The sequence below is a fragment of the Corapipo altera genome, unplaced genomic scaffold (assembly GCF_003945725.1).
Source record: "Corapipo altera isolate COAL_440 unplaced genomic scaffold, ASM394572v1 22b, whole genome shotgun sequence".
NCBI lineage: Eukaryota > Metazoa > Chordata > Aves > Passeriformes > Pipridae > Corapipo > Corapipo altera.
Genome location: NW_020884876.1, coordinates 17,562,991 through 17,580,237, shown reverse-complemented (window position 1 = coordinate 17,580,237; position 17,247 = coordinate 17,562,991). Strand labels below are relative to the sequence as shown.

The window sequence follows — 17,247 nt, the reverse complement described above, 5'->3', positions numbered from 1 at the left end:
GGCGGGGCCCGCGTCCCCGGCGGGGCGGGCGGGGGAGCGAGGGTCCGGCCCGGCAGCCCCGTTCCGTCCGGCGGCACCTCCGTCAGCACCTCGGCCAGCGCCCGCGGCGGCTGGGCCGGGCCGCGGCGGCGGGGCCGTGCGGTGAACCCCGCTCGCCGCCTCCTGCCGCTGCCCCCCGGTGCTGGCGCCGGCAGCGCTCGGCTGCGCGGAGCGGGATCCTTTCCCGGTGCTGAGGGCGGGGGGAGGCCTGGGCCGGGCCGTGCAGACGGAGAGGCGGACGAGGGGCGGGTGGGGCAGGGGCAGCTCCGCGACCTTTCCCGGCCGGGCCGAGGGGGTGGAAGGGGTGGAAGGGTGCTGCGGCTCCCGGGGAACAGGTTGCTGAAGCATCCCGGTGCCTCCCGGAGGTTGTGCGAGGGAGAAGGAGAGGTAATGCCCCTTAAAAGGAATGGGAAAAAAATCATCTAAGTAAATAGAAGTGGAAAATGCAGCAGGTTGTGAGGCATCTGCGAGATTTACGTTGGCCCAAGGAAGTGCCTGGGAATTCTCTGGGATGGGAAACAAATGGAAAATATCGGGAGTGTCACGGTGCTGTGACCAGAGGCAGGTGGGGCTGTCTCTGGCCAAACACGAATTCAGCTCCCGGCCTTTGGGGTACATGCTTTTGCCCCCGAGAAGTTAAAACATTAAACTGAGCACTGTGCAATAAAGCACAGTATTGCGGGTTCTGTTTAGTCATCTTTGCAAGGCCCTTTCAGTGCTAACTCTGCAGCAAGAATGCTTCATGCAAAATAGTTGTGTTTAAATTCTGTACTTAAAATTATATTTGTAATCCTTTCTCATAACTAGCATTGAAGCAATTGCTGTCGTTATTGAAATGATGTGCAAGGTCATAGAGGGCTTGCAGTTCTTCACCTTGCTAGATGACTGGTTGACATTATATTTAATACAGCTGATATGTGACATTTCTGGTGAGGAATCCTCTTTCCAAGTTTCTGAGTATTTTGGGTTAAGCAGCCCTTGAAGGCCATAACATTTCTTTTCATAAACACTCTGGAGCAAACTTGCATTTAAATCTGTTCCTCACTGTCAGTCTCAACTTTGGGAAGCTACTTGACTCTCAGAAAATTGGCTGAGTCAGTTCCATGTCAGAGATACACCTCAACAGACTCTCTCTCCCAAGGCGACTAAGAACAACAACAACAAAAAAAAAAAACAGCCCACCAAACCTTTTGCTTACTTTTTGTAGATGTGTTCCCTTTTGCCATGTCTGGCCTTACTAACATAAACCTGTTTCTTTTCTTTTGCCACAGACTGAAGGTTTCTCTGAAGCTTAATCTTCAAGATGAAGTTCTTACTAGCGGTTGTATTTTTCATCTCATTCTCCTTATGGGTTGAAGAAGTCTATTCCAAAGAGAAGTCTTCAAAGAAAGGAAAGGGGAAAAAGAAGCAATATCTATGTCCATCGTATGTTCCTGGTTTCTTTTATGCTTTTGCGTGGTGACAATCCTGCGCTATTTTTAACAGTGGAAATTATGTGTCAATTGAAGTAGAAGGTGATTCCTTCTACTGAAAGAATGGGGTCAGTGGTGGCAATGAGAGGAAGAGGGTTTGACCAACATCATAGCTAAATTCTGTCAATGTCTTTCTTCTGCAGAAGGTCCTCTGTTTTAATGAAAGGAAAGATCTAAGCCATAGTAAATGGTTTCTTTCCCTGTGGTGGATTCCAGCACAGTGTCTTGCTGTTTATGGGGACACAGTAATGTAGTACCATAGTGCTATGCTGTCCAGCATCATGTTGCAGGTGTATTGAGGAAAGCAAGGAGGATGCAAAACCATGATACTGAAATTCATCTGGTTAGCTAGTTATAGGAGAAGGTTTGTCCTATGTGTATTATTATTGCATGTTGAATAGAACTACGGTATTCAGCACCTTCCATCAATGATTTATAGTTGTATAACTTTTGTGGAAGTGGATTGATTGTTGCTATAAAACGTACCCTTATGGAATAATCTCCCTGTGAAAATACAGAAATTAAAATCTGTGATTGCCCAGCTGAAAACAGAATGTGTTCTGGAAACCTATAATTATTTGGTGTTATAAATACTCCCTTTTTCCAATGCCTACATGTTTTAGGTTGTGATCCATAGGATAATGCAGAAGTTTTATTTGTAAGTGCTGTTTTTATCGTTATCTTGGCCAGTCTTGCTCATTTTTTAGTCTTATGTTGTAAATATCTGAGGAAAAGATTGAAGGACTATGAGGAATTGTTAGTAAGTGTAGAAAAGCACTATGTCTCAAATAATAAATTGTTTAGACAAATGTAAAACATGTTTCTTCTTTGACCATAAAAGAGTAAGTATGGACTAATAGACTGGCTATTTAAGATTAATCAACTTTTTCCAAAGAAAAAAAAAACAAACCAAAAAGTAGAATAACCAAACAGAAACATTGTTCAAATAATACTTTTTAAACTTCCCACCATTTTTAAATATTGACAGTGGTGTTTATTTGTAACCCAAAATTTTTAGGAAGTTTCTGCATATGATCCATGTTTTTCTTCTTCTTTTTATGTCAAACCTAAAAAATGAAATTTGTCTTTGGATTTTAATACATTAAGATACAAGTCTCAAATGTGATGACTTATCTGAAATGACTCCTACCCATTCTTTCACCTTTGAATAGTTGAGTTCTCAATTAGGCTTTTGGTCTGAGCTACCATGAGGGTTTATAGCAAGGAGAAAAATGTCATAGTTCCCGGGACAGACATCAACACAAAAGCCCTTGGAAAGTGAGTTATGCAGCTGAATCCAGATTTTCCATGGTCTTGTTTAAGCAGCCAGCATTTCCCCCTGCTCTTGACTTCGTCTTAGTAGAATTCAAAACATCGATGTCATTTTATCATAGTAAGTAAGTAGATTTTTTTGTTTGTTTTTCTTTTAAACGCAGTATTTCTTGGTACCCATTAAATATGATGTCATTTGTCACCAATGTACTTGAAAAAACCTGGAGTAAATGCTATGATTTCAAAGTGATACTTTTGCCTTCCATGCAGTTGAAGCTTTCTGCAAAAATACTAGTGGAATCCAGTATTTGATGTACCTCGTGTGCAGTGTTGCTAGCTAGAATTGCTGTAGCAATAAGTCCTGTTCAATTTCCTGAATAATGAACAAGTTGTCTATATCTTACTTGGCTGAAGTTCACAGCTTGAGAGACAACCACTTGTAATAGCAGGGTTGCAAGACTGCTGTTTCTGTAGCTGGCATCTAGAGGACCTCTCATGTAAATGAGCAATGAAAGTCAGTTCTATCTTGCAGAGAAATTATCTAATGCTCTTTTAACTCAGGCTGCTGTTGGCAAACTTTCAATCATCAGCATTTTTAAATGATCTTTCACAAAACTTCTCGACTTGTTGACACTCTGTGTTATATAAAAGGCTGCCTACTTTTAATAATTTTTTCCTGTGTGAAAAAAGTATAGAATCTCTACTCGGAAACAAACCAGAACACAATGCGGTGGAGTGGGAATTAAGCGACACTAAAAGGGTTGACTAAAAATAATCAAGGAAGTGTGTGAATGAAAAATTTCCTAGAAAAGCATAAACAAAATATTTTAGAAGAATGCATTGTATCCCTTTTAAATAAAAGAAATAGGATTTTGCATAATTTATAAAATTGAATGGTACAAATTCCTAATAGAAACGTACATTTATAAGTTAAAAATCTTAATCCACCTTTAATTTCCATTGGCTACTGGTGCAATAGAATTTAAAGCTTAATTGTAAAAATTATTGCCTTTTATTTCCTTATGACATCTGAAAAGCGAAATTTTACTTCCTCAAGAGAACAAAAAACCAGCACTACTAATTGTATAGGGAACAGTTTTCTCTTGCGAACTTGATAAGGAAATTCAAATCTATGCAAATAGCTTTCCAGGAAAGATTTACACCGAGTCTGATGTTACTACCTGAGCTCCTTAATTTGATGTTAAGAAATTATTGGCTATAAGACTGGTTTGGGACTTTAGCATGAATGTGTTTGTATGAAAACTAAGCATACTTGCACTTGTCCTTTTATGGCTCTAAGAATACGAGGCTTTCGCCAAATGCGCCCCTCTGGCGTGAAATTAACCACTATTAGGATAGGCTGAAAACAAGCTGATTAGAAATCCCATAAAAAGTTCATTATTGTGTCATAAACAGATACTTACTTTCTTAAATTAGGACAATTCTATTTTGTATCTTAGAGCAAAACCTTTTACTTGTGATTATTCATGATGCTGTACTTCTCAGTGCATTGTGTAATAGTGGCTCGATTTGCCATCTTATTTTCATTTATTTCTGAAACTGTTTTTCCCAGCTTTTTTATTGAAGGGTTTCTTGAAGCTGATGCTTCATCAGTCGGTTCTTACTTTGATTTAATGCTTGCTCAGAACAGATGTAAGATTTCACATCCTGTATTTAGATCATTTTCTTTCTTACCTTAGGCTTTCCAAATGAAACATGGAGTAATTATACTTGTGTCTGACTCCCGAATCTTTGTTGACTAACAAAGAAATTGACATAGCTGGCCTAAAATGCTGTAATAGAGTTTTCCAGCACAAATCTGAGAAACTGGCTTTCACAGATGTGTGGTGCAATGAAGTATAAATCTTTGGTGTAACAAAACTTTTGCCTTTTATTTCTGTGGGAAATCTTAAAAAAACCCAAACAATCAGGCCCACATCTTCAAAAAAAATTTATGGGTTACATTCTTCTGTTTACAAAGATTATTTTCAAATTTTATATACTGAGTACAGATGATTTTGATATAGCTACAGATGGATTTAGTCACTTGATCTCTTTCCTTCTCATAGACTACCCATACCTTTATTACCTTTGTTACTTACTTCTCATTAACTTCTTCATAATTCCTTATAATACCTGTTTCTGTTAAATGGACAGTTAGCACTTTTTCTAATAGCACTGCTGAAAAATATTTTTCCTTTTCTTACACCACAATAAATACTTAAGTTATTTTATAATGTTTGAGCTGCTGCTGTTATCCACACAATCCTTAGTAGCCCAGAAGGTCTCTACTCAAAACTACTTGTAAGATCTCCAGACAAATGAAATTATAAGGAAAGGGAAGTTTGGTTATTACAGTGTTGTAGAAGGCACCTAGAAGTAATAGTGTTAAACAGCAGCTAACAAATCCAGTTATGACTGTGGTCATTGTCACAGCTATCGCTGTTAATTATAGTTTTAGTATGACTCAGCTGTTCACGTGCACAGGGTTCATTTCTGAAGATCCCTCAGCGTCCCTAATGCTACGGCAATGCTGAGAGCATAACCTCAGTCGCTAAATGTCATTCTTTTGTCTGGATATCAAGACTGTGCTTTTAAAAGAATATCCCTCTTCACCTTTATGCATTTATCCACATGGAGATTTATATCCATGTAGATGATTAACTAAATACTGTATAATATCTATAGAGACTTTTTTTACCCATGAAGTAGGAGTGCAAGTCATATTTTGGCTTGTATTCAATAAAGCATATCAGCTACTTCAGAAACTGTGAAATGGCCCTCTAAGCCCTCCAGAAAACAAGGCTTCTGCCATCTGCCAGGGTAGAAGCTTAGAAAGGTCACAGATGTGAGAGTTCAATAAACATCTTCTTTTAAAAAACAACAACAAATACAGTGGAACTAGGGAAAAAAGCCTTTGATGTGTTTTAAACATAAAGTTGTATGAAAGTCTGTCTTGGAATTTGTCTCGGTTATCTTTCAGCTTCTGACATGCTCTTCCTATAAAGAGTAAAGTAGAAGTTCAAAGAATATCTTATACCTTGGATCCTCTCCACAGTCTAGAATTTTTTTTATTGAGTGTTTGGGTATACATGGCCTCTCTATCTGTGGTATGTGATCATCCCCAAAATGTAAATGATGAGAAAGTGGAATCATGTCTGTCTTCATTCCCGTCATGCAGAAGACACTGCTGGTAGTCTGTGAATATTTTCATTTGTAGGTACGATGGGAGAGTTAATACAGTTTATGGGAGAAGGTGGAATCATGTTGAAAGAAAAGCCTGAATTTGGTTGTGGAGTAGGCTACATCTGACAGTCATTCTGATGATAAGTACATTGTAGAACTCAGGTCTGGTTCCTATAAAAATTCTTTTGCCCCATAGTAACAGCAGCTGGTCAATGGTTTAATTATTCCCTATCATGTAACTCTCATGGAAAGCTGTGATCCCAGACAGATAGGGCCACATTCCAGGAGGTTTGGGGATTTGTTTTCAGAGTGGATAAATGTGCTGGGGAGTAAAAGATAAAGCTATATAAGCAAAACCTAAGTTCTCTTGTAAATCAGTAATTAAGAATGGTAGACTGGTTCTCATTCAGTAATTTTCCCTCTCAGTGAGCAGTGTTTACTCCAATCTGAACAGCATAGTGGTGGGACATTACAATTGCACAGAAAATTACAGACTTGGTATTTTGTATACAGCTTCAGACTGAGAAAAAACTTGGATCTGTAGGTTAAATTGCACCACCTAAACCTAAGCCCAAAGAAAACTATAGGTCTAAATCCTGTTGTCAAGACAAATTATGTAAATTGCATCTCAACTTATACTTTCCTTTTATATCGCCACTTACACCACCGTGCAGGTGTTTAGATTTTAGCAAGATCCATACTTAGCACATTTGGGAAAAAAAAGACTGGGACAAATTATTTTTAAAATTTCTGTAGTTTTGCTTAAACATTTGGATGCTTATCATGTTTCATATCTGTGTGCTATATCAGGACACAAGAGGATGCCCATTATGCACAAGGGTCACAGGTGGTGGCTTTGGCAGGATGCAGAGAACTGCAAGAAGGTTACCTACATGTCCAACATTAGGAGACTATGCTCTTTGGTCTATCTTCAGCATGGGGTGAAAGATGAGTTATTTCACCATTATAACTTGTGGTTCACAATTTGGGGTGCCTAATCTGATTTTCTGTTTCAAAATTTGCTATGAAGTAACCTCTCTGTTCATCACACTGTGTTACCTCCAAATTTAGGTATTGAAGCTACATATCTAATTTTAGGTGTTTAGCTGTCAACTGCATTTGTGAAGACACATAAATGGTGACTCAGAGTTCTGTAGTTTTAATGTAATTAGTGATACCACTTTTCATTGGGGGAATTGTAATTAATCTTCCTAGTAATAGATGTGTCACCCAGCACGATTTGAAAATGTAGCTGTTAAACATAGAGACATCAGAGTTCAATCAGAAGAATTATATAGTATGTCATTGATTTGTATTAACCTGTTGTTATGCTTTGAGTTATTGCACTCAGAAAATAAAATGCCTGCAAATCAGAACACTGATAGTTTGTATCAGGAAATTGTACTTAAAATATACGGTGAGATAATAGGTATTATGTTTCCCCAAACTTATTTTTACCTTTCTCAGATATACACAACCATGTTATATGATTAAAATGTCAGTTTCCATGATGTAGATTAAATAAACTGCACTGAAATCTCTTGTTTCAGTATCATATAGGGAATTTTACTGGAGATAACAGTGTGAGTTGGAATACATATTTTTATCTGTCAGACAGTAATCTAGAACTGTGCAAAGGTTTTCCTTCCCACTTTGTATAGAATATTGTTTATATTCTTTTCTGCAGTCTGTAGAACTGCGTGTGGTAAGGACTCTTGTAACTTCAGTGAGCTCTGAGAGACTAAATGTCATGATGACCTATACAGATATAATGTCTTCTGACACATTTGCCTAACACAAATGTAAGAAACTATATAAATTCCAAACTAAGTGTAATATATGCTTCATTTTGTCACCCGTGTCTGCTTATCTAAAATTCTGGATTTTGATTAGTGAATTATGAAAATAACTATCTACTGCCATCAATTCAAAATGTTGATCATGGTCTTCAAAAGCAGCGATAAAATGTGTCAAGCTGCAGTGGAAGAGGAGATGGACACCTTACCTCATATCCCATGAAATATAGTATTTTAAGTAATTCTTTTATTCATCAGTGACACCAGAAGTAAACTCCCAAAGCCCAGAGAGCAGCCAGTCATATCACATGGAGATGTTATGCCAGAAGACTAACCATAGTTTGTTTTCTTTCTGGCTTTTGATGACACTGTTTGTAGAAGCGAGAATACTTTTGAGTATACAAGAATACCATTTGTTTTCCTTTTTTTTTATTCAGAAAAGGAAAAATCCTACTTTGGGTATGGGTGTTTTGTGTGTTGGTTGTTTGGATTTTTTAATTGTTACTTAGGTAAGATTTTTGTTAAAGCAATTTCTGTCTTTACACTTACTTGCTTTTAAATTCCCTTTATAGCAACTGTGAGACTTCTGTTGCCTTACCTTTTGGTATTCACCATGTATTGCTTAGGACTCATCAATTACTGTGAAGAACGCTACATTTCCATTTCTTAGTGCTTTCCATCAGCTCCTCATATGTTCAACACAAGTTAAAGTAAATGCATTAAAATTTTAATGCGTGCTGCAACTGGTGGAAATCTAAGTTACCAGGTTTTTACAAGCGAGAAAACTGTAGGTTGAATTAGAAAAAGTGGTAAGGAACTTCTCAGCTGGTGTGAGTCTTGTTACATGGGATCCAGACAGCCTTCAGCACGCTGAAGTAATGCTCTTCTAGGAAGGCAGATCTCAGCTCAAATCCTTTTTCTCTTATGTAGTCTACAGATATGCCTTATATCATTAATTCATTCCAGAATGGCCAGTTAAGCAGGGGTGGTTGTAACTTTAGGTAAATATCTTACCTTAATAGGCCCAGCTGCTTTATCCAAGCACCTAGCACATCCCATTTACTGTTCCATTAAGTTTTTCTGCTCATCTGTCACTCTGAAAGTGTTATAACTTCTTAACTCATCACAAGGAACACGTATGATGTGTTTATTTGCAGGTGAAATTTTGGTGTTTTGGTCAGCAAGGCTCTCAGAAGGAAATCCAGTTGTTGTAATGATGTTGCATTGCATGTGTGCTGATGAGTGATGGGAGTTCAATGACAGCATGCTGTAAAAGACCTCAGTGAAAATATGACTGATACTCAGCAGAGCTTTTTTTCCCAGTAGCTATTTCAACCACTTCATTCAAAGTGACCTTTAAAAACAGCAATTACTTAATCCCTGTGCTCCTTCTCCTAGCTCAAAACAGCCAGTGCCATTGTATTTCACTTGGTTCTTAGATAAACAAGGATAAATGGACTAATACAGTTCTATAAGTCCAAAACACAACCCAACAACTTGCGGAAGATGTGATTGTGGTGCTCCTTACCAGAAAGCTGTGCTGCCACCCTTCTTCCCATTGCTGACTTTCCAGTGCTATAAATCTCCTTTGCCCCATTCATGGATGGCTTTTGAACAAACAACTTGAACAGATATTCATATTTAAATACTTCTGCAGTGCAATTCAGATCTCAAAAAGCTATTGCTTTACTCCTCTTACTTGAAGAGACAACCTGTCAGCTTATTTGGCTTTCTTTTGCTGTTTGTTGCTCACTCGTTTAATTTCTCAGACTTTTTTCCTGTTTTCCTCATTGCATTTTATGAGCATCTGTGTTTCATTTATGTGTCCATGTTATCCTATCTGGTTCAGATTACTGTTCTCACTATTTAATGAACTTCTTTATATAACCCCTAGCAGAAATTTAAAAAAAAAAAGGAATTTAAGTTTGATCATTAGTTGTCACTTTGTTTTGTTTTGATATTTCATTATATTGAACATATATAATTTAGAAAGAAATCCTGTTGTCTGTATTAAGGACATTCTTGTTTTATAAATGCGGTTTTTGAAGACATCTGATATAGATGTTTTAGATGTTAATACGTGTGACTTGCAAGAAAGCAGTGCCATGAACCTTTCTGTATCAGATAAAATAGTATACAGTGTCTTTTTAATAGCTAAATGAGCCTTCTTTTCTGAATTGTTCCTGCTACAAAATGGAAAATAATCTTAACTTTGTGGTTTTCTGTTGTCCAATTAGTGGTAACTGCAAAAAATCCATACAAAGCTGGTTTATGATATTTACCTAGCAGCCTTTTCATTGGTAGAGGTCGTCACTGAAAACTGAACACAAATCTCAAAATTGAAGGACTAGAATAGCATAGAATAGAATAGAGTACTTCAGCTGGAAGTTACTTACAATGATCATCTAGTCCAACTGCCTGACCAAATAAGGAAATAAATTAGTTCTTTTGCATAATGATCCACTTCGAAGTCAAATATAAACTCAACTCTGTGAGAATTGTTTGAAGGTGAATTTATCAATTATTTGGAAGAGTTAGAACACATATTGCTTTTTAATTTCTCTTACATTAAATTAGCGGAGGTTTATTGTACACAGAACATACTAGTGGAAGTTAACATATGTTGCTAAAAGTAAAAATTTCCTTATTTTATTAGAAGACCATTTATCTCTGGATAAGTTCTGCTAGAATAATTAGTTCACCTATGTCGTCATTACACGTCACAGAGGTTTTATTGTGTTTAGTGCGAAGATGGGTGGGGAATTATATACTGCAGCCACTTAATGCTGCTCCTCAGTTCTTTTTTCTTCCTGTATATTAGTTTGTGCTATTGTCATGGATGCAAACTTCCTGGTAGACTATCTCTGGGTAGTCCTGAGAATGCATACTTATCCTGCTAATTGCTGAGGAGTAGCGCAAAATTTCAAGGAGGGTTGAGTGGTTATTTACTGCCATATTTTTTTCCTTATTTATTACATCAAGCAAATACAAGAAAATAGGTAAACAGATATGCAGCTTTGAGTTTCAGAAATTTCCCGAATGTAACAGAGAAAACAGAAATCAGATCTTTTTTTTCCTGAAGGATAAAATGCTCAAAGGGTATCATGGAGACTATAATAAATACGGTTATGTTATCAAAAATTATTGACATGTTTTTAATAATAGGGAACTCCTTCACAGTTTTGTTTGTAAATGTTTTAGCTGTTAAATGAGGAGATTCAATCTCATTGGGAAGGCATAGCAAATGCTACCAAGTCAGCAGATTTTATTCGTTTCCTCCTGTTTCCCGTATGGTCTGAGTAAAACTAGTTGTTTTTAAAGGCGACACTATTCATAAAAGCTTTTCAAGGGCTAGGATCTGGTCTCATATCCACTTTTCAATCAAATAGTGTGTGGCAGTTTGAGCAATCATGCAATGCTGACCATTATTAATTAATTAATTAATTAATTTCCCGGTAGTCCATATGAAAGATACTGAACAGGAGCTGCTATAGTTGGACATCTTAAAATCAGGAATTCTAATATATTCATGCAACTTTTTTTTTTTTTAAACTGGCCAAAAGCCTTTTGAAGAATTAATATTTCTTCAATAAATATTTAAATAAGACAGAAATCCCAGAGGACATGAAGGAAACTGAAGGATGAGAAGAAAAACCAGTGAACTGAGATGTTTCAAAGAATAACTTGTAGATCTGTCAAGCTGACATTGGTATGAGAGAGAATAAAGGAAAAAAAAGAAATTAAACAGAGTAAAGTGCTAGGTGTTTAAAATACCTGGAGTGGGGACTGATGAACCCATATTGCTTTTTATTGCACTCAATTTCATATACTCTTGTAGCTACATTTACCTGTCACAGGTTCTTTTTAATTGTAGCAATGGTTTTAATTTAACACCCACCACAATATTAGCAAGGTAATTGAAGATGTTTAAATTCCCCCTGCAAAAGCAGAGGAGAGTCCAAGGCCTTGTTTTTCTATGTTTAATAAAGCTTTTATTAGCACTTGACAATGAGGTTATGCAATCCTCCAGCTCTGGGTGGAATAGCTGGCATTGGCATGTGAGAGCAGGAGACTGCCAAAAACCTCTGCGTGGTTTGGCACCTACAAAGTGGCTGTCAATTTACTGAAGTTCCTAATCTGACAGTCACTAAAAATAGATCAGGTGACTGCTTTCTACTGATGAAGAAATCCTGCTGGATATTTATGTTAGGAGGCAAGGGAACAATTTGTGAATTGCAGTTTATTTACTTCCAAGGTTATAGTTAAGAGTACATAGGAGAGAATTTGTGTTTATTACAGTTTCTTGAAAAATACTAAAACATCTCAAGGATGTGGAACCTGAAAATAATGAACTTATTTTGCTTGTGAAATGACAGTTATGACATTACTTTAAAATTACTTCAGTTTAAACACACAGTTGTTTCTGTCTTGATAGTAACTAATGAACTTTTTTTTACAGGCAACAATCAGCTGAAGACCTTGCAAGAGTACCTGCTAATTCAACCAGCAATATCTTGAATAGGCTATTGCTCAGCTATGATCCCAGGATAAGGCCAAATTTCAAAGGTTTGTCAGATATTTCAGCCTTTGCTTTAATCTTTGGAATTTAACTTTTGCTCTTTTTATACATAGAAAATTTATGTAGAGATAATATTCACAACCTAAAGTTCTGGTTTGGTTTATTTTGAATGAAAATTTCCCTAGATAGTATAAAACTGCAGAAGATATTACTCTTTTGAGCTGAAAGATACCATGTTAGGATTTCATTATCATAATAGTATGGGATGCTTTATTATTATTATTTTTGTAAGAGACTTTTTAAATGGAGGAGTAGATTTTACAGAATAAGTTTTAAAAATATCCTTTTTATGCTTATGTTTTAGTTAGACTTTTTGTAGTATCTGCACTTTACAGTATTTTAAAACATCAAATTTCTCTATAGACATCCTTTAAGATAACTATAAAAAGTTGAGATCAACACTATAGTTATTAAATCTGTTAAAGATGTTTTAGTTATAAAACTTATGCACTTTAGTAATGCATTTAAACATATTCTCTGCCTTTAAAACATCTCCCTGGTCATCAGTGTTGTAGGATTCTTCCATGTAGGCAAGTGTGACTTCATTACATATACATAAAAGGTTGGAATACATAGTCTCTGCAAAACCTCTGATAACTCATAGAGCTGTAAGTTACACTTTCCAGGAATTATTTCTCTTCTGAAAAAATACATTTTATTACATACAATTTTACTAAATACAGACTATGCAGTTTCCATAAATCAGTTCTTTAATTTTAAAACTCACATATAATTATATGTGCACTAAGAGATATTTTAATATGCATATTACTAGTATGAAAAATTTGGAAATCTTTATTGTGCCTTTGAAGAGACTATTTTCAGATGTTCTGTTTATCTCTTTTATTATCATATTAAACTCAGTTCTCAGCAAGTATACTGCTTCTTTCTTATTCTTATCACAGAACCATATTTATATGTTTTCAGTACTGAACCTTGTCACAAAGAATAAACACCCAGCCTCTTCACTACCTGTTCTTCAGCATAATCAGCTTGTAATTGCAAAGCATATTGCAGATTTCTTTATATTTTTGATAACCCTCCTGGCAGCCTGGTAAGAATCCAGGCAGAAGGAAAAAGGAGGACATGTAATGTTAACTCACAGGGAGGTGGAAGAAAAAGAACATTTTCTGACAAGTGGTTTGCCCATGTTAAAATGTTCCTCACGCATGAGTGATTTTCTTGGATGGCACTTTCTATTGAAATCTGGAAGAGGGAGTACTCTCTTGGCTACTAGTGATGTGATGGGTACTCTGTCACATGCATCAGGCATTAAAAAAATTATTATGCTTATTGCATAACCAAAAGTATAATATTCAAGCAGTCTGATTAAAAAAAAAAACAAAACAACAAAAACCCCACAAACTGGTTTAACTCAAAAAAGTGAAATTTTATCTTCGTACATTTCTGGTGAACCACAAGAATGAGTTTAAATTTATATATTAAATGTACACCAAAATATTTCATGCAGACAAGCAAGCTATTGGAAGAGGCATATATTACTTTGCACCGTATCTGCTTACTCTGTCAAAACAGTCTTCATGTATTCTTGTTTATCTTTTGTTGCTGAAAGAAGGAAGAAACCCTCTGAATTAAGTATTTGTAACAGTGTAAATGAGATCAGATCTAATGGATATACTGATACTCACAGCATAGATAATAAATAAAACTAGTGGGCCACAATTAGTTCTCACAACCATCAGGCCAGTTCTCCTTGCTTGGTGATAACTCTCAGTTAACACCATATTAAATGACTGCCAATCAATTCCTCCAGGGTGACAGAGGGCAGATATAGCAGCTGTCACACCATCCTTCTGCAGCTCCAGGAATCCTGGCTGTGGAAAAGAGAAGAAAATCCAGGCTATCTTAATATCTTCACAGCTACTGGCTTCTAGAAATTTTTCTTGGCAAATTGGTAACCGTTGTAAAATGGAGCAGCTTTCCAACTCTCTCGCACCAAGACTAGACAGCTGTGAAAGCTGCATGCAATAATTTTTACCTGCCTGTACTCGTACTTTACCGTTATGTATTTGACTTGCACAAAGAGGTATCCTCTTGAAATATGAATAAATGTCTCATCATAAATCATAAACAGGTAATTTGGGATGATAGATCATCATTATGACCTTGACAATTAAAAGTGTCTGCTGCTAGAAATGTGAATTGCCTCTATCCATTACACTGTGTGCAAAAGTAAAACTGGCTTATGCATTCTGTGATAACAGAAAATCATGGAATTCAAAAATTATTCATTTAGATATATGGTCTGTGAAATTCTTTAAGATTAGCTCTCTAGACTAAGGATTTTTTTTTCTGTTTTCTTATCACTAGGTTGAAAAGAGGTTTTGTGATTACCCTTGGTTTTGAAAACTCTGTATATACTAACTTGAAAAGACGAAGTTGTATGACCCTATAAAAAATATTTACATTGTGATACCAGTATAAAGGAGCTTTAGTTGAAGGATGATGTACCTTTACTGAATTGTGCAGCTCACTAGTATTTATTTTTTTCTAAAGGAATTCCAGTTGATGTTGCAGTTAACATCTTCATTAACAGCTTTGGGTCAATTCAAGAGACAACTATGGTAAGACTGAAATGAAATTATTATAGCATGCACTGAGATTTTCTTATTAAATTTCAAGTTGAGGATTATGAACTATAAAGTAGAAATAATTTTTGTGGTTGTAGGCACTGAGAATTAAGTTAATGGGGTTAGTTAGTGATTGACTGACGGTGCTTTATGCCGTAAAGCTATTCATCTATTCCATTTTATATGTGTCCACAGATTATTGTAGCTTTAGAATCTGATTTACATGAAAGGAAATCCATAGTTTCTGAGATGCAAGAGATACACTTATTTCCATAAGTTATTAAGTTCAGTGGGAGAAACCAATTGATGGTATGAATTAAATAATCTTCCTAAGAGTTAGTATATAGGTTGCTTGGTGTATTATTAAAAAAAGTACACCAGGACATTCTGACTCATAATGGCAGAGAAGCAATAAACCATAATACCACTATTAAACATTAAAACACATTTTGTTGTTTTTGGAAGTAAGTGCCCATTTAAAATTCAGAACCAGCTTACATATTACCTTAATGACATTTCAGTAGGACTACAGAGCTGCTCAAAGTTGTACATACATTGTAGCTGAAACAGCTTTTGAATAGCTCGACCAGAAATTTCTCTTTCTTTAGCTAGCAGTGAATAAAGATTTAAATTTGATTGCAAAGGATTGTAAGTCAACTAATGGCATTACAGGGAAGTGATATGAAAACAAAAAAATTCAGTTTGCTGAAGATGCCCTGAGATTTATTTCTGAAAACAAAAGGAGGACTCAAGTTTAAAGAGGGGCAGGGAGGAAGAGCAGGAAAGTAGCAGTGAGATAAGTGTCTAAAATGTCAAGTATATTAGGCCAGATGGTGCTTTCAAGTTTCTGAAATTTATTGCTTGCTTTAGAAAGTGACTTTTACAGAGGCTGTTTTACAATGCACCCAGATTCAAATAGTAACAAAACATGAATGTAAGAGATGTGCTTCCCCTTACCCCCTCCAAAAAAAAAAAAATTAAGTATGCTCTCTCCAGCAGTGTAGGTATGCCTGCCTGTGACTCCCTGATAGGATCACTCACAAACTTACTAGGATGTTCTGTAAGATAAGTCATACTCTCCTCCATATTTCAGAACTTCAGACACCATCCTTATTGTAATTTATGCTTTTATTTAGATTTCTATCTCCAGCTGAGATCACCATGATAGCTAAACATGTTTATGTGAAATTTGGATTACGTCTTGATGGTCTTAATATTTCACAGGAAGCACTGACAAAATAAACGGTCAATCTATTCTTCTGTGTATCACTTGGAAAACTCTTCCTGCTGCAGTGGGAATTGGGTCCTGTGGACAGTCAGGAACCACTGCTCTCTTTGGGAATAGGTTGGTACTTGTCTTCAGATGGACTGGGTAATGCACCAGACAGTAGAAGTGGGTCCCTTAGACTAGGAAAAGACTTGTACCTTCAGAATCGTAGGAAAAGTATTTCCTGGAGCTGAGGCACCAAGTCTGTGAAGGACCAGGGGGGCCTCTTGTCTTGAGAAAAGGAGACATTTGCAGGAGTACCAGAACTGCTGAAAAAATTCCTCGGTGTTGGAGAAGAGAGTGGCTGTCTCCAGGATTGGTGAGAATAATGAGGAATGCTGATTTCTTGACTGTCTCTAAAATTAACAGAAGCTACTAAAGTGATTGGAGTGATATCATTACTCATACAAAAATCTGTGAAATTTCTAAGTATTTCAGTCAATTAAGTATATTGTGATGATTCTTGACTCTGTAGCCACTTCTAGTGCAAATAATTGAATTAATAAGTTTTTGCAAAATCTGTGTGGATTTAAAGCATCCTGCTGTAGCCATGCCAAAGCAGTGATTCCTTCTTTTGGGTGATGGAAGTGTGGGGAAAAATAACCATGGGTACCAGATAACCAGAACTGAGGTGGTGGTAGAAGGCCCAACAAACGTGTAGAGTGCCAGTGAGAAAAGGTCTTGTTTACTGTCCTTCTAGTCACATGATAATTGTATTCTTAGCTATGCAGTTGACTCATCCTCAACAAAAAAGAGTAGAGGTTGCCTCCTATGAAGGTAAAGTCTGCTTAGTTTTAAGAGAGAAGGGAGTTTATAGAAAAGCATCAACATATTTGAAGTTGTATTGGTTTAAAGCAAATAGTACCCATACTGTGGATCCTGTGCCCAGAAGCCTGTATTGCTTTAATCAAGCCCTTGTGAAGAATATGAAGGGCAAATGTTTGCTCTGTGTCTAGAAAGAGTAGTGTTGTTGAATACTCAAAAGAATTGCAATGTTTCCACACAATTAGAAGGCAAGTTACCTGGAAAAAACTAAACAGAAAGG

At 36.5% G+C, this 17,247-nt stretch overlaps 1 protein-coding gene across 4 annotated transcripts in view; it reads left to right on the top strand.

Moving 5' to 3' along the window:
• GLRB (glycine receptor beta) overlaps positions 1-17,247 on the top strand; it is a 52,476-nt gene that overhangs the window by 648 nt on the left and 34,581 nt on the right. For 3 of the 4 annotated variants that reach the window (XM_027635633.1, XM_027635637.1, XM_027635632.1), the window contains exons 2-4: positions 1,311-1,464; positions 12,225-12,331; positions 14,862-14,929. In XM_027635633.1, the coding sequence (XP_027491434.1) occupies positions 1,343-1,464; positions 12,225-12,331; positions 14,862-14,929 (297 nt within the window). In that variant the 5' untranslated portion in view covers positions 1,311-1,342. Of the gene's footprint in view, positions 1-203; positions 289-1,310; positions 1,465-12,224; positions 12,332-14,861; positions 14,930-17,247 lie in introns of those variants that run through there. The other variant, XM_027635634.1, reaches the window with a different exon arrangement.